The 18,320-nt window shown below is 29.9% G+C and overlaps 1 protein-coding gene across 2 annotated transcripts in view; it reads right to left on the bottom strand.

Moving 5' to 3' along the window:
* Positions 1–9,630: 9,630 nt before the first annotated feature.
* Positions 9,631–18,320, bottom strand: part of LOC145850025 (protocadherin Fat 1-like) — a 38,323-nt gene continuing 29,633 nt past the window's right edge. The window contains exons 41-53 of one of the 2 annotated variants that reach the window (XM_082955162.1): positions 17,797–18,295; positions 17,388–17,612; positions 16,078–17,203; positions 15,453–15,668; positions 15,046–15,252; positions 14,624–14,769; positions 13,738–13,953; positions 13,519–13,625; positions 13,169–13,342; positions 12,737–12,884; positions 12,038–12,088; positions 10,851–11,068; positions 9,631–10,639 (exon numbers count right to left, since the gene is read on the bottom strand). In XM_082955162.1, coding sequence (XP_082811288.1) covers positions 10,136–10,639; positions 10,851–11,068; positions 12,038–12,088; positions 12,737–12,884; positions 13,169–13,342; positions 13,519–13,625; positions 13,738–13,953; positions 14,624–14,769; positions 15,046–15,252; positions 15,453–15,668; positions 16,078–17,203; positions 17,388–17,612; positions 17,797–18,295 — 3,837 coding nt within the window. In that variant the 3' untranslated portion in view covers positions 9,631–10,135. The remainder of the gene's footprint in view (positions 10,640–10,850; positions 11,069–12,037; positions 12,089–12,736; positions 12,885–13,168; positions 13,343–13,518; positions 13,626–13,737; positions 13,954–14,623; positions 14,770–15,045; positions 15,253–15,452; positions 15,669–16,077; positions 17,204–17,387; positions 17,613–17,796; positions 18,296–18,320) is intronic. The other variant, XM_082955163.1, reaches the window with a different exon arrangement.

Genomic DNA, 18,320 nt, shown 5'->3' with positions numbered 1-18,320 from the left:
GAACGTTTTATTTGTGTGTACTTAACAAGTGCATTCTATGTCTTAAGTTTAAATACTAATTACTATCGTTAGCATACCTATCATATTTACAAACGTTTTGACCTTTACATGGCTACATTTCTCAGCTAAGTACATACAAAAGTAGCGTAAACTAATTAAATGATAAAAATAACCACGTATAAAAATTTAGAGGTCACGTTGAACTTCATGAAGTATAAACTAATTTTTACTACATAAATTTTCTAACAAAATATCAGCAGTAACTGTAAAAAATTAAGAAAATGTATTTAATTATATTCCGCTAATGATTTAGCCTTTAATTGTATTTAAATGTTAACTATTTTTTTATTGTGTAGGAAAGCATGTTTTTTTTTTAATTTTCTTTAGTTTTAGTCAGTTAAACTTTTTTTTAAATTTTATTTTATTTTATGTATTTCAAAAATAGCAAACAAACACATAAATACTTTTGAAAATAACCTGTTTCAGAGTTTATTTTGAATATTTCTGTTTTCAAGATAGACTATGTAAACTTTTACATTTCAACCTTTATCTTTGTCAGAAGCTTGTATATTTAATAAAGGAGTGTTAACGGGTGTACCAAAATCCACACTGTAATTATGTAATATTTAAAGTAATTTTAGGAACTATTTGCTTTAACATTAAAAAATATATAGTATTAGATTTTTACAAGTATACAAATTAAAATGTTGTAGATTTTAAAATACTTTAAGATTTTGTAGTAAACGTAAAGTTAAAGAAAAACTTATTTAAAAACAAGTTTCACTAAATTTTTTGTTTTAATGTAACTTATTTTATCTTTTAAAACAATTTGCAGTTAATACTATTTTAGTTTAAATATAACATAACATGCTCTGTATAACTAACGAGATATTGTAGCTTGGCTGGTCAGAAACTGGATAGTTGTCATTGACATCCACAGCTATTACTGCTATTTTTATGTAGTCTTCAGAAAAATATGGACCCTGTTTATCACGTGTTGCTATTATAAGCCAATGATATTCTTCCATATCTCTGTCAAGTGATCGAGCAAGAACTACTTGTCCTGAAAATATTGAAAGTCTATTTTTAACATGTTATTAAGTTAATTTGTTTTTATTATTTTAAGTAAGTAAAAATTTGTTTAGGAATATACACTTTGATGAAAATAATTTCTAACTTTTTTTTTATGTAAACAAAAATAACAGATATTGATATACTTTTTTCTGACAATTTAATTATAATTGTTTACAAATTTTATCATAAGTTTTAAATGTTGTTTTTTTCTAAATGATTACAGTTTTTTAAACTGTTATAAAAAACATCTTAATAAGTATTCAAAAGTTGTATTTTAAAACAGAAAAAAATTGTTGTTTATAATATTCAGTACAAAAAATACGTGTTCGACTATTATTTAGATCATGATTAATGTTTAAAAAAGAGAGAACAGTCATAGTACCTTATTAGCTAAATATATTAAAAGAAACATATTAAAATATATGTAAATTTGAATGCTTTTAAACAAAGATAATAACTTAGCTTGAGAAAGTTTGTTTTTGTAATTGAACAAAAATTCACACAAACAAAGCTACAAAATGTTTATTGAAGAAAACTAAATTTCAAAATGATGAAGTAGAAGTTAATTCCTAAACCATACAACAAAAAAAAAATAATTAAAAAAGCTCTCTAAACATATTTCCAGTATGCTTCTGTTTATAATTAAGTCTTACAGGCGTAATGATTAATTACTTGAATTTAAGTAAAACTAAAAAAGAACAGGATAATTTAAAACATATGCTGTATCAAATTAATTGAGGGCATGCATATGTTATTGATGAAATATTATCACACATTTTTTACAGTCAGTATATTTTTAGTAGATTTTTTATTTTAAAAAACCATTCAAAAAAAAATATATTGAATGAAACTAATACCGTAAAGTAGTTGTGTTCTTAACTTTTATGTTTTTACAACTATTTGTTTTATACTGAAACTGTGAAGTAAACCTCACAGAAGAAATACTAAGATTTTTTTTACTAACTGGATGAATTAGATACAAAAATATATATTTACTTCAAACTAATACTTTGCAGAACGAATATCTGACATTGGTAAAATGCTTAACACAGGCTTGAACTTTATGGAAGAAAAACTTAAACATTATACAACCGCCCGAAGTTAAAGTTCTAGTTTTTGCTTGTCATCTGAAATTAAAAACAAGTACACCATAAAAGAAAACAGCTGACAAATGAGACTTTTGTATACAAACCCGCTGTCATTTTGAGGAAATTTTCTCTGCTGTAACTTAACATGATAGTTTTTGTGTCAAACTAGAGTTTGACATCTAACTTTGTGCTTCTTAATGTACGTACATGACCGACTACCAACATAAAGGAATTTGTTTTGCTGTCATTTAAAGTTAAAATAATATAGCGTACTTTCGCTACTTTTTCCAAAAATTTTAAGAGTATTGTTGTTTTAAAATAGTTAAATATGTTAGACTGAAAATAGTTGTGTAAATGTACTTAAGACTTTAAATTTTCTTCATGCTATACCAATACAAAAACAACTAAAGCGAGTTATAACCCAATTAAGCATGCCTATACAAAATAGGGAAAAAATAAAGTAATTATTTATTCATTCCTTTCAAATTAAGAATCTGCGTTGTACAAACTCAACTTCCTAAACAAAAGATATGACTCATGCCCCACCCTATCATTATTTCTTGCTCTTTTTGAAATGGAAAGTAGTTTTTTTGTTGGCACAAAGACTTATAAACTGTCGAGAACCTTTTGTGTAACTTAAACAAGCTTCAAGTATTCACCATTCTTCTTATTTGTGTATACAGCGGGTAAAGTTTACTTCTTTTGTTGTTATTTTTCGTGTTTACCTCGTCTATGTAAATTTTTCACAAATATAAAGCACTTTCTTGATACTTTTTACTAGTATTTAGCTAATGCATTTTTGTCTTTTTGTTTTAATTACACAAGGCTAATTGCTCATGAAGCAGCTAAACCTTCAACAGAAGCAAAAGCATCTAATTTAAATACAAATATCTTAGTACTTGGCTTAATTAAAAAAATTCTAATTCAACTTCAAATTACTCTCTTATAAATGTTTAAAATCATATATTAAAGAAATTTGTCATATAAATCAATTAAGAATTTCCTTATTTTACCTTTTTTCGAAGATAAATTTTATAAAGAAAAAAGTAGCAAAAAGCTGTGCTTTCTTGATAGTCTTGATCTAAGATCACTGTAACTTTAAAGATTAGCATAGATAGAAATTTTGCACTTTATTTGTCATTAAATATAAGTATGAAATCGTTTTATTCAAACTATTTTGTTTCCTAAAATAATAGAACGACTATAACCTTCAAGTATTTTTTGATATTTTAAGAATAAAATCCAAAAATTTAAACATAGAAAAAAAATAAGTTTGTGTTTTAATTTGTTTATTTCTTTTAGAAAAACGAAACACAATAAAAATATAGTTATAGTAAGTTAAAAAACTTGTTTTACAAATAAATAACTGCTTTCAGATAAAACTAGACAGTAGACAAACAATAATATTTAAAATGCTTGTACAACATATGTTTTTTAAGGATGTCTGCATAAGCTTTTTATTCAAGTAAGAAAAGTCAAGCATCATAACTGTTTCACTTCATCAAGTAGCTTCATTGAAATTTTTGGAGAAATTACTAGTGCAGCTTAAGGGCACTACTGTGACGTAATAACCAGGTTTAGTGATAAACAAGCTTTATAGAGCACATCCGTTTCAGAAAAATAAATTTCCTTTTTGCTACTTACACCGATAATCTTCAATAAGAAGGCATCAGTAGTTGTTTTTGCCGAATTTCTTGATCGTTTAAACAAGTTATTAATATGTATACATTGAAAGCTTTTGTATATCAAAAAAGTACTTTTCTCTTTTATAAGTAAATTTAAGAAATATAACTACACTGTCTTTAAACTTATAAAACTTTTATGTAATTTTATTGTTTAGCTATGTATGGAACTTCCATTCATTAGTTCAAAAAAAAATTTCAGACCTATTTACAACAACTGAGGATCTCTTATATGCAAGTATAGGATTGAAACATTGTTTTGTTAGTAATTAACTGTTAAAATAAATATTGGATAAAAATGTTATGGTAGTTTAAACGTTTATATATACTGAGACTTCGAAATTTTTACAGTAGTTTATAAACATTTACAAACAATTAAAGACTAAATGCATGGTATGCAATTACAGCTTGTTTGTATGTAAAACGAAATATGCAAACATAAACAAGTCACGGTTCAACAAAACGTATCAAACAAGTATTTGACTGTTTAAGAAATATATAAAATTCAAAACAATTATTTTACTGTTTAAGAAATATATAGAATTCCAAAACAATTATTTAAGTTTTGTTTGAACAAAAATTCATTAAATTCAACTGAACTTGTTTACTTAAACCTTGGATTTTGAAAAAATTAAAATTTAAAGACTTTTTAAGAATGCTTTTTGATTGTCAGATATAAATAAAATAACTTTAAAAAACTAATTAAATTCGGTTCTTATGTTTATATGTAAAAATAACTAAATCTCTTATGTCCTAACCTTAAAAATATGTGCGAAACTTTTGTACAAGCTAAAAATTATATTATGTTTTCTTTGAACCTTAGACAGTTTTAAAAGTACATAAAGAGGATATATTAACTATGAAAACAAGAAAAATCAGGCTAACTATTATTTAAAGTACACACCATGTTATGATACTACTAAAACTTTTTAAACTGAAAATTACTTGTCTATAAAAGTAAATACTAGATTTAAAAAGTTCAAATTAAAAGTTATTCACATCAATACAATTGATAAAGTTAAAACATTAAAAGTTAACTTTTTCTTATAAAGTTTTAAAGTATGTACTTATTTTAGGACTAGAATTTTCTTTTAATCAATCTTTTACCAACCTGTATATCGATCCACTCTAAAAACTCCCTTTCCCGAACAATCTATGATGTCATAAACAACATCAGATCTAGTAGCGTTTATGGTATCAACCACTTGTCCAGGGGAGGTGTTTTTAGTTACATTTATCATGGTCAGTTTATTGTTCATATTGCAACCCAAGGTTACTAGGCAACACATTGACAACCAGTCTGGCTTAAGTGCTTTTCCCTGTAGAATCTCTTGCCCTTACCCTTAACCCGTAGCTCTTACGCTCTAAACGACCAATTGACCTAATGACGAATCTAATTAACTCGCTTATTTTGTCCAATAAAAACAAAGTGTCTTTATCTAAGCTTCCTTCTGATTCTGCGCTGTAAGAAATACCCTCATTGGTTAATTAAGAACCTGATCGCTTGCATGCAACCAATAAACGATGGAAAAAATCTGATACTAAGTTAGCATTAAATTTTTTTTAATGAAATTTTAGTTAGTTGTCGTTATAACCCTTGACAGTTATAGTTACTTGAATAAGTGAAATTTTTCTTTCCAGGACCGTTAATTTTATTTTGTTATTTAAACAAACTTTTGAAAGCCATTGAAAAATTTTAGTCCTCTATCATCTAAAATATCATTTTTGAACCATGCACTTTTTATGATCTGCTGACCCTAAAAAATAAAGTAAGTTTGTTTTGTGCGCAAATTTAATAAAACTTTAGCGATCACATCACCCACAGTTTAATAAGTTAGTCAGCTTTTAGATTTACAATCCACGATCTGCTAAGCAACGTGAGATTTATGCGGATTTTCTCCCGTTAATTTACCGATTATCGCGCCCCTTTGACTCCACTCACTCATGCGGAACGTTGTCGGCTTTGTTTAGATCTTTGATGAAATATGCATTTGTTTAAAAAATAAATAAATATTAAAGTGTTAGTACTAGGATTATGAGATTGTTGGAAGTTATAAGCCTTATGGCGTAACATTAACAAAACAATGTTTTGTTAATTTATGATGTTGAGAAAAAAAAGACTTTACTTGAAAAAGAGAAACTTAGAATTTAAAATAAAAAACGACACGTTTTATATTTTAGTCGATTAAACCTAACTTCTAACGTTTACTTTGTAATAAATTATGTTTAATTTAAGATATCGAGAACACTGAAACATATATTGTTCTTTGTGGACTACAATCATAAAACTGCAGGCAAACTATGTTATGCTTCATTTCGTTTCTATTTTTTTAGTTTCTCTCAAATAAATTCTCTCGCATTTTTCATAAGCTATCAAATGAATGAACAATGAGTAAATTTCATTATGTTTTAAAAGTAGTGATGTACCGAACCCGGATCCGGACTTATTTTTCAAATTAGAATCCGGCCGGATCCGGATATCAGACAAAAATGGCAATATCCGGACGGACCCGGACCCGGATAGTGAGTTCGGTACATCACTAGTATAAACTAGCCTGAGTCAGAATGAGGTTTTTAAAAACTGAAAAAAGAGAATTTTAATCTAATAATAAGTAAAACAGCTAGCCACAAGGTTTACAAATTTAGGTTTTATTTACAATTGAAAATCTGAAATCAAGTTCTTGAACCAAATACACTAGAAAATTACCAAATATTGAAAACTGGATCAGCTCAAACTCATTCAAAATTTAAAAGAAAACTAGCCTGTGCTTTTATAAAAAACTAAACTAACCTGAGGCAGTCCAAGATTTTCAAACTAGCAGGGTTGCCACTGTTTAAGTCAATAAAACTAGCTAGAGTGAGTATAAACAAGCCTGAGTCAGAATGAGGTTTTTAAAAACTGAAAAAATACTTTAATCTAATAATCAGACAGCTAGCAAAGGTTGACAATTTGGTAGTAAAGTTGTAGACTGATTGTGGTACACTTAACTTACTAGTACTACCCACCATAATTAAATCCTACCTTGTTTAATTAATATCTAACAAATACTAAATTCTAACTGAGGCTACTTTCTAAAATCAGACACGACAGTTTTGAGTGATGAATCTTTTATATAAAACACAACAAGAAATACTAGCATATACAAAAATTTTAATTACTTTGGTAACACTTTAAAAACTGGAAGCTATTTAAATCTATATCAAAAGACTTAAAACAATAAACTAAAAATTAAATAAAACTTTTAGTAAACAAGAAACTGTGAAATTTTTAATAAACTACTAAACTATAAACCTGGCTTAAATATTAAAACAATTAAACACCAGTTGAAATATTCACTTATCACAAAATTTCACAAAAAAGTTCAAGATATTTTGTTGCTTCAAGCTGCACACCAAACTAACTAACTGCTTATATATAAACTGCCTGTCATGTTCTGATGTTTTGTTGCATCAGTATTTAGTTTGAAACATTTTGTCATATGATTTTCATTGGCTCGTACATTCAACCGTATTAACTCTAAATATTCTCTGAGCTCAACTTTAAACAATAAATAATGCAAGTATTCATTTTAAAGTTTTCAATTTTACAACAAATGTAAAAAGTTGCATTTCTGAAATGTTTATTTCATAGTTTAAATTTAAACAAATGTAAATTATTCACATGTACAAAATGAGCCAATCACGGTAGGTGTATAATTTTAACTGACGAAAATGACTCTTATTAATTTACAAGGGTTTGTTTTTGAAAAAATACTTTTTAGTATTCCTAACAGAGATCCGGCCGGACCCGGATCCGGACTTTTTTTTCAAATTAGATTCCGGCCGGAACCGGATCCGGACTTTTTTTTTAAATTAGAGTCCGGCCGGATCCGGATATCAGACAAAATAGCAATATCCGGCCGGACCCGGACCCGGATAGTGAGTCCGGTACATCACTATTTAAAAGTTTACATTTTAAGCGTAGTATCAAAAAAACAAATGTTAATTTAAGCGTTTAAAATTATCCGGCCGGACCCGGACCCGGATAGTGAGTCCGGTACATCACTATTTAAAAGTTTACATTTTAAGCGTAGTATCAAAATAACAAATGTTAATTTAAGCGTTTAAAATATTTACTAAAAATATACTTAAGATTAAACTTGTTCAAAAATTAGTTGTTTGCTAAGTGGTTGTAAAATATCTCTTAGTTATTATAAATTCAAAGTCTTAAAAATTATCTACATACTAAGTTGACTAATTTGTATTTTATATTTTTAACTATTTGATAAATGTAGAAAGTACACTCCCTACAAAATTTTATTCAAGTTCAAAAGTCTATTTATAAAGTAAAAATGATACCAAAAATTTTTAGAAATTTTATGCATGTTGATTTCTACGTCATAATTGTAAAGTTTAATTTTATTTAAAGTGAAGTTCTGGGAGTTTTTTTTTCATCGACAAAAAGAGATTAGTATAATCAAAACGTTGAATAAAAATTCAAACTACGAAAATATTTAAGATATATTTTAGATAAAAAATTATAAATAAAAAGTTTGATAAACTTAAATTACATTACAGCAATAAAATAACTTAATCATTTAATTATAGGAAATAAAATAAGAAAAAGTAGTATTTAGCATTCCGACAAACGCATATTTTTATTATTAATAGCCATTTAGATAAATTAATTAGGTCTCACTAAAAAGTAGCTATTTAGTTTTATTTAGTCTTTTCCTTTAGATACATTTTAAATTTCATAAAAATAAACTAACCATTTTGTTTCTTTATACATGTTTATATTCGTTTCTTGTGACAAACCATCGAAGTCCTTGATATTTTTTATAAATAAATTATTCCAAGAAGACTTTAGAACGTTATAATTGCGTTTGGAACCTAACTTTCTAATCAACGTATTTAAAAATGTGATTAAGTTGGTGTTTAGATGTTTTTTTTCAGGTAGCAAAAAGGTTATATTGGTTTTTATTTCTTGACAATCAATATAAAGAATTGTTTATAGAAATAAAATGATTATAACTGTGTTACACGTATATCAAAGCCAAATAAAAGTTTTAGTTTGTTTTAAAATCTTGATTTTAAACACTTTATTACTAGATGTTACTAGTTTCAATATTCAAGTAATTTATTTTGCAGTTCGAAAATTATTTTTAGTAATCAAAGTATAATCTTACAGTTTTTATTTAAGATCAAAACGGGTTCATTTTTACAGCATAACAAACGAACTAACCAAAAGGTCAAACTAGTTTAAGTGCAAACCAAAAGAATATCAATGTTTTATTTCTCACTACATAAATTGACAGTATAAATGTATTTTGAAATCGACCAAGTATAACTGAAAAGTTAGCCAATAGTGTTTGAATTAAGGGTTCAGAAAACTTAAAATAAATCTTTTTAGTCTCAAAACGTGCTTTAAATTAAAAAAACAAAAGTCATTCTTCTTTTCTTTATAGTCTTCTAGCGACTTAATATTAATGAGTTTGAACAGATTTTAAAAGTTTATGTTCAGTTATTACTTTCAAAAGAAAACTTGCAACATAAAGTGGTTTGAACTTCAATTTAAACTGAAACAAGAGTATAAAATAGCTTAATTTATTGAGAGTAAATTAAAACAATTTATTTAATAGTTGTTTTATAAAAATTTAACACTGAAATAAAATTATAATAATGTTCAACCTAAATCATGCAGTTTTCAAATATGCCTATAAGCTTAAACCAGTTAGGTATTTTAATATTCGTTATCAAATGTTAAACATATAAACAACTAAAAAAAAATCAAAAGACTTACAGTATAAATAAAAAACTATTTAGATGATTTATGTTTATTTGTTTAACATCACAATTTTGAAACAGTCACAATACACATATAACATAAACTCATGTTCGATTAAAAAATACCCACATATTCAAACTTCTTGAATATTTGAAAAATTTTTCCAGGCACTTTTATTTAAATTAACAGGATGATGAAAAAACTAGAGAGTACCTTAGTAACTTTACTGTAAAAAACTGATTAAAAAAACTGAACAACAGAAAAAAGTACTTAGTAACAAAAACGCTATTTTATTTATAAAAGGTAACTGAAAAATTATTTAGAAAAGGTAAATCTTTTTTATGTCAAAATGTAAGCTTTATATTTAAAGTAATTAAAAAAATGAAGCCTCAAATCACAGCAAAAATTAAAAGGCTTTCCGTCAAGCTGCTTTCATTAAAACTTTTATTTATTTCAAGCAGCAGCAAAAATACTTCGACACTGAAAACGAGAAAAGAGGGAATGTTTCTCAAAAGTAAAGTATTTCAAGCGTTGTCATTATGACGTAACATCAACGAATTGTTGACGTCATCTTCTTCCAAGTCGGAAAGCGACGACATCTGCAGCTGGTTGCCAAGCAACTGGACAGTGACGTCACCGTCGACCGACGACGAGGAACTGGTTGCCATGGTGACGACGGCGGGCAGGTACTGGTCGGGGTGAAACTTGTTTTTGCGCGCCCTCGCCGGAGTCGGCATGTCCACCTCCATCTCGCCCTCCAAAAGTGACGTCATAATGTCGGTGGGCATCGGAGCGGAAATTTCATACTCCGTGTCGTCATAGAAATCCTCCGAGGCCTCAGAGATTTTTTCGTCCAATGAGAAACGCTCGTGCTCCATGGAAACGGATGGCAGGAGGTTCGAAGGTTCGAATCGGGGGTTGGTGACGTCATAGTTGCTACGTAATAAGCGCCCGGGTTGCCTGGCAGCCGTCGTAACCTCGCTACTGACGTCATACTGGGAGCTTTCGTCGTCTTGCGGATGACGTATCTGGTTTGAAAAAATAAATACTCGAATCAAAACTTAGAAATAATTACTTTGTCATTTAATGATCTTGACTTGTAACTTACGTAAATATTTATATACTTATAATATAAAAGCTTCAAATGTTAAGTTTTTTCCCATTTCAATTGTCTATTTTATGTCTAGATATATATATTTAGACTTATAAAACTTTTTAAGTTTATAAATTTATACAAACCAGTTTTGAATCTGTTGTGGAAGCGTCGCTGCATTTTCTCCCCTTCCTTTTCGGTTTTCTCCCAGCCAAGTTGTAATGTGACGTCACGCGATTGTTTAATGACGTAACCCCGTCGGATCTGTTGTTCAGCCTCACTGGTACTGACGTCACGTGTTCAGGAACGTGATTGGCCGCCGACGAGTTGTTTTTAATCCAATCAGAAACGTCCCATGCGTAATCTGGTGAATAAAATTATTTAAGTATTAAAAAGGATTCGTCAAATTTTATAATTGAGTTTTAAGAACTTTTACAACTTTTTTAAAGTTTCTTTTTAAGTTAAGCATAAAAAGTTAACATTTTATCATTGAGTTTAAAAAGTTAATGGGTTCTTAAGAATCTTTTTAATAATTATTTAGATAACTAATTTTCTTTTCAAAATATGCAATTAATAAAACAACTTCTTGTAAAAAAAATAAACATGTATAGAAAACCCTGATATAACATACTGAAATAAATGCAAGTTACATGATAATACACATGCAAAAACCACATGCTATGATATTGATCAACATGCTTTGAGGTTTCGATACAAAAGTAACAAGTTATTTTTCGAATTACAAAATAACAACCTAATAAAACCATTAATAACTTTTGTTTTGAACGAAAAATAAAATTCATCACAACTTAATAATTTACATGCTAAAAATGAAAGGCAGTTAAAATAAGTGTTATCATTGGAATTTAAAAAAATACGTTTAGAATAAAAACTAAAATTTTTGAAGCCAGATAAATTAACACATTTTTTTTAATAACCATGGTAAACTTAGAAATTTTTCATTTAGATGAAAGTTTTAAAATGAAACTTAGAAACAAACAACAGTACAACAGATCTAAAACCACTAAGTATAACAGGATAGAAAATAATAGTTGACATACTTATACTTAAATTTTGAAACATAAAGCAAAAGCTTATAACTGGATATACCTAACTATATGAAATCAAAATTTTTTTTCAATGTTTTATGTAATTTTAACAAGTCTTTCATGTTAAAGATTTTGAAAGTTAACATAAACAAGTAACTTTCAAAATTCAGATAATTTCAGAAAAAGCAGTTGAAGTTATTTTATTATAATGATTAACACCACGTTTTTGAGTACATGCTAAGTTTGTACAAAAATCACCATAACCAAGCTTTTTATTTATAGACCTGTATTACGGTTGAATTCTGCTAAATTCAATTTTTTTGGTTTTCTTCCAACTGTTTAGAATTACAAAACTGTGGTTAAACAAATTTTAGTTGAGAAAACAGTGAGAAAAAAAAAACAAAGTTACAAAATTTACATTTTAAAGATGTTCTAATCAAAAATTAATATTTTTTTAACTTTGTTTAGAATTGAAATTAGATATTAAATATTTTTAAAGTTGTAAGCATATCTTGTAATAAAAATACGTTACGAATCAAAAATTTCTTCAAAAGATAAAATAAAGTAAAATAAATGTTAAAAATTTGAAAATCTAAAAACTATATAGGTTTACTGAAAAATTAAAACAAAATCAGTGTATATCTACGTCTAGCTAACATACTGTTAATATTTTAGAACTGTGATTGAATTAATTTATTAACAATCATACATGATAAGAGATCAAGTCTTAATGAAAATTTTACATTATAAGAATTTTAAAAAGTGAGAACTAACATGTTTTTCAAATAAAAAAAAGCTTTAAAACTATTGGATTTTTTAAATGTTTTCCGAAAAAAATCATATTATTATTAGAGTCTAAAATTTGCTAAAAATACAGAGAAAAGTGTATTAAAATAATATATAAAACAAGAAAGTCCACTGAAAAAGTTAATAAAGAATCAGTCTACGCCTGACTACCACTCGACTACTGTTATAAAACTTACGCTGTTCTGCGATGGACTGCTTGCTTGCTACTTTGTGAACTGACTGCTGCTGGAATCTGGGAATCCTGGTGAACAGTTTCGGTGATTTAGCAGACGGGATCGGAGTTCTTTTGCTGTAAGACGAACAACCAGATATACTTCCGCTGAACTGTGATGGTTTAAAAATTAGTTGAAGCATTTCGTTTAAACGAAATTAAATATATACTTAAAAAAATTATTATAGTTTTAATGAACAGTCAGTGAAAACTTACAATAACTTAAAGTTTTATTTAATCATAGTTATAAATACAAAGATTGTGTTTTTTTATTATAGTTAAAATAATATAATAACCATTGTGTCAGTTTACAGGTGTGAACTGTAATAATTAATTAACAGAAATAACAACTTCAAATTGAGCTAATATTTTTGTCGTTAACAATTATATTACTTACATGATTGTGCTCATAGTCAGTCCAAGACATGGGAATTTTCTGAAACGAAGTTGAATCGGAAGCCAATGACGTCAGCTTTCCATTATCCTGGTATGACGTCAATTTTTCATTGTCCTGGAATGACGTCATACTTTTGTCGAATACGTCATTTGACTGTTTCCTGTTCTTTAGCTCCTGAAAAATTATTTTAAAACATGTAATTAATTTTTTTAATGATAAATTGTTGATTTCATTTTTGGTTTTCAACTGAAAAATTTTTAAAAACAGATAATTAAATAGTTAAATTGTAGTAATTAGAAGTATGCAAACTGTAAACTAAGAACTGAATATATGATAATAATTATATTTACTTGTTCAACCATGCTGTCAATAATTTCTCTTGAACATCTCTGATAATCAACAGGTCTTGCAGGAATCGGTGGCTTTGGAATCGACTGGTTTCCATCTGACGAGTGATCTATGAAATAAACCATTTTATAGATCGTTAATATTTCTGCTTTTAGTGAATTAAACTTCAAAGACTTATATAATAATAAACTTGAAAATTAATTAATGTAAACTGTTTAAACCTTCTCTGTGTTTCAGTTGTGTCAAATAAAACTTTTCTTTAGTGGAAATAGTACTTCCGGTTCGCATTCTTTTTCCTCGCCTCCTTCTTACGTAGCAGCCGACTGCAGTTGCTATGGTGGCAACGATTATGACGATTAAAATAATAATTATGAGGATTAAATAAGGAAATGATGATTTCTTCGCGTTAGTCTGATTTTCTAGGATAGTTTTGCAACCTGTTAGCATCATTATTATTTTGTTGGTTTGAAGTTTTTAACTAAAACTTTTAAACTTGGAACTTATAAGCTATTTTAAACAATTACAATTGTTTAAGCTTTTTTTTCTATGAATTTTACAAGTTCAACTACGTACTTTTTATGCTACTTTTTTATAATTTTTTTACACATACAGTTAATAAATAGTATTTTAATTCGTTGTTATTATTACTTATCAATAAATAGAAGGTTTAATAAATTTTTGCGTGACATACAAAAAAAAGAAATATTGCGTGACAAAAATACATCCCTATTTAAACAATAGGATTAGTTTTAATAAACAAGCGATAAAGTCGTCTTTAAGAATCCATATTAAACAAATTATACTATGGTAGTTGATTATAATACTGCTGTTGAAATTTAAAGTCTTAAGCTTTTAAAAGCATATATGTTTAATATTAGTAAATAACGTCTTTTTAAGATAAGATAGTGTTTTATTTCAATAAACTTTACATATTATGAAAAAAAAATGTTTAACCATTTCTTATGAAAACTTCAAATTTTACGTTTATTCGCAGCAAATTTTTTACATAATAAAAATTTTAGAATATGTTTGCAGTCAAAATTAGTTTGTTGCTTGTAGTTACATATTACTACATCCAAAGCAAATATCCATAGTAAAAAAGCTTACCTTCATTTGATAAAGAGCAGTTGCAAGCAAAATTTTCATCGTAACTGAAACATTTATTTATTATGACGTCACAATTCACTCCGGTGAACCCCTCCTTGCATATGACGTCACAAAATTCTCCTCCAAAACCTTCTTTACATTCGCATCTGTGATAATGATAAAACTAATGGTTTTTATATCCCATAAGTAAAGTACTACTAATTGCTAAAAGTGAGCAAAGAACTAGTTCATATCTGTAAAATGTGTTTACCCATCTTTTTATTTTGACATAAATTACTAAAAATATTTTAACTAGTAAAATTTAAATGAAAAACAGTTAGTTACTAACTTGAAAGTTCGAGGAGAAAGATTAAGCTTTTTTTTATTAATAAAAGTATTGAATATTTGAGGAAATAACTAAAATTATTTTAAATTTCACCAACCTAAAACTTTCAACAGCTTGTGAATGGCAAATTCCTTTATTTTTGCACGGCAAGTCTTCACAAACCTTCCTTTTGCGACAATCAGGCCCTGCATAACCCGAACTACACTTGCATATTGGGGAGTTTCCATCTAAAGACATGTCTAGTCCGCATTTACCGCCGTTGTAACAAAAATGGTTCACGCAAGACCCAATATCCATGCTACATCTGAAAAATTAGGTAGATTTTAACATATTGTTTATTGATACTTCAATGAAATTCATCTTATTAAAACTAAATGTCTATGTTGCATCAAAATAGTTAGATTTATACATTTTTTTAAAACATAGTAGGAATTTTGTATAGTTTTTATTTAGCATGACCATATATTCTTCTAACGTATAAAGAGTATAGAAACAGAAACTAACCTATCAAGAACTTCTTGTTTCTTAGTAATTCTCAATTTATTGTAATGAAGAAGATCTTGAATTAAAATTTGGTTAATTTTAATTTCTTCAATGCATCCAATCATACCATCATTATTTTTATCTAATCCACCCAGTGTAAGTTTGTCAAATTTCAACTTTCTTTTTTTGTTCTCACCCAATGCTCCTGTAGCCTCGTATTTACTGTCTACTACCAACCTGTAAAAATTTATTTAGAATAATCTAAATTAGTTATAGTTAATACATAGCAATATATAGTACATGCAAATGTTTACTAACAACAACATGTCGTAACTTGATTGGTAAAATTAGATCCATTGCATGCTTTTTAACAGTTAGCAAAGAAAAGCATATAAAACTAACTGATAAAGAACTAAATAACTAGTAAAGAAAACTAAAGCTAAATACATCTAAGCGCAATTTTTTGTAGTTATGTTTTAGCATTAATAAAAGTTGTTATAATTAGACTAAGCAGCTAAAATAAAACTCTAAGCCAGAAAACTATCACTTAGTATATCTTACTAGTAACAAGCATAAGTTTTTTACGAACTTACAACAAAAATTTTGCAAATAAATTTGAATAGTAACTACAATAAAAACTTCATACCTATAAGCGCAATCTTTGTCGGAAATGGGTTCGATTGTGACGTCATGCCAGTTTCCGTCGCTCATTTCCGACTCGCTCATTTCCATGGTTTGCATGTTTCCGCCGTCCAACCCGCACGCGAACTCCAGCTTCAGTTTCCCTTCGTCGACGCTGACGCGCGCCAAGTTTCCTCCCGACTCTTCCGCGGCCTCCAGCAGTTTTGCGTCGCGCTGCCGGGTTCTGAACCTCAGCGACAAACTGAACACTTCAGGGTAGTTCAGCTTGTACTCGATCAGGGAATTTCCACCGAAAGAAACTGCGCTGTTTCTTTGGTTCTTCTGCGCGCACCGGTAGCCTCGTACCTCGTTCGCGTCCAGCTCGCACTTTCCGCCTACTTCCTCGCACACGTCCGTTACTCCAGCGCAAACGGAAGCGCAATTCACACCCGCGTGACCTTTCCTGCACACGCACTTCTCCTCGCGTTCGAACCAATGAGGGGTCAGCAAGCTCCACTTTTTCGTGGTGACGGGACTTTCCCCTGATGACGTCACAACTACGTCGTACCGGCACTCGTGGGCGCACTCGAGGTCGCACTCCTCCCCCCTGACGTCTGTAACCCTCACCCCCGCCTTCTCGGTGAGCAGCGGCAGCGAGTCCTTCAGCTGGCGGCCGACTTTCAGGTACTGGCCGTCACGCTTCGGCGACCTCACGCTGAACACCAGCTGCGCATTGAAATCATTCAAGCGTTTCAAGGACAAAACTTCCACATTTTCACCGGGGTTCGAACCCCTTGGAAGAATGTCACCGAGGGCCGCTAAAAATTTGCCGTGAACCGTCGAAAGGTACGCTTCTGGGGGAATCCCCTCGAAAGTGACCTGGACCGAACTCTGAATCGACTCCTTTGAAATTTTCACCACTTCGATGGCGACCCGGCCCGTCGAGTACCTGCTGCCGTCGCTGACGCCAACCGTGACGTTGTGGCGACCTCGCACGCCATTGGTCGCCGACAGCTTGCCGGTGAGGGGGTTCACCGTGAACGACTCGAAGTCGGCGAGCGAGTCGATCTTGAAGGTGAGCCGCTGCAAGTCGTGGGGGTCCTTGTCGGTGGCGTACAGCTTTGAAGATATCACTCCTCCTTTGAAGTAATCTGAAACAGAACAGTAAAACTAAAGACTATTTTAAGACGAATAATTAATATTCAAGTAAGTAAAATCATTATAAAAGGTAGCTAAGCTTGGGTAAATTATTAATATATCTTTTTGTGTATACAAGTTGGTTGTTATAATAAAATCCTTTTATAATACTCGAAATTAGTTTATATTTGAACAAACCTTCAGTAGTCATAATTTGAATCTTTTGAGAGATCAAAACCGGTGGATACTTGCTTTCTTTCAAAATGACAACTTCTAAATAAAGAGGCAAAGATTCGAGATTTCCACTGTCAGTAGCAGTTATGGTGAAATGGAACGTTTTAGCCGCTTTATCTGATGAAATGTCTTCTATTTCGTACGGGTTGTTTGATATCAGCACATTTTTGTCATTAAAAACAAATTCACCTGTTAAAAGAATATGGTTAAGTTTAATTTAATTTTTCTTCATAAAAAATTTTTTTAATTATGTTTCATGTATAAAAAGAGATACCGTACATTAACTAACAAGTTGAAATGGGCTTTTTGAAATGCTTATATAAATAAGTTTGAGCTAAATAAATGTATACACACAACAAACAAGTTATTTAACCTGCAAGTTGTGAGTCGAGATTAAATTTAAAAGGGGCCGCGTTTCCCTTGGCAACGTCATCATCCGTCGCCCCTACCGTTACTATGCCCTCCTCCGAAAAAACGTTTCTCCATTCTGCTTCCGACACGCTCGCAGTGCACTTTGTCGTGACGTCACTTTGACAACGCAACGCAACGTTGTCATGCAAACTCTTGAGCGCCACCCGCGGTCGACAGTCGTTGACGTCTCTCACTTTGACAGCGACGTCGACGCTCGTTGCTAGGGAAGGAGTTCCGTTGTCCCTGGCAACTACTTCAAAGGCGTACGAACGGCGGGCTTCAAAGTCGAGACCCGGTTCGACCACTGACAGCCGACCGCTGTCCTCATCCAATTGGAACGGCAGCTGGTCCGCTTCGTTGCTTAGCAACGAGTACTTGACCTCGCCCCCTGCGCCTTGGTCCTTGTCAAAAGCGGTTATTGTTGCTATGACGTCATCAATGACATCTTCGTTGACAAATATCTGAAATTAACAACTTGTTTGAAAA

The sequence above is a fragment of the Thalia democratica genome, chromosome 2 (genome assembly GCF_965202585.1).
Source record: "Thalia democratica chromosome 2, ktThaDemo2.hap1.1, whole genome shotgun sequence".
In the NCBI taxonomy this organism is placed as follows: Eukaryota; Metazoa; Chordata; class Thaliacea; order Salpida; family Salpidae; genus Thalia; species Thalia democratica.
Note: the sequence above shows the minus strand (reverse complement) of the source record. Positions and strands in the feature narration are given on the sequence as shown.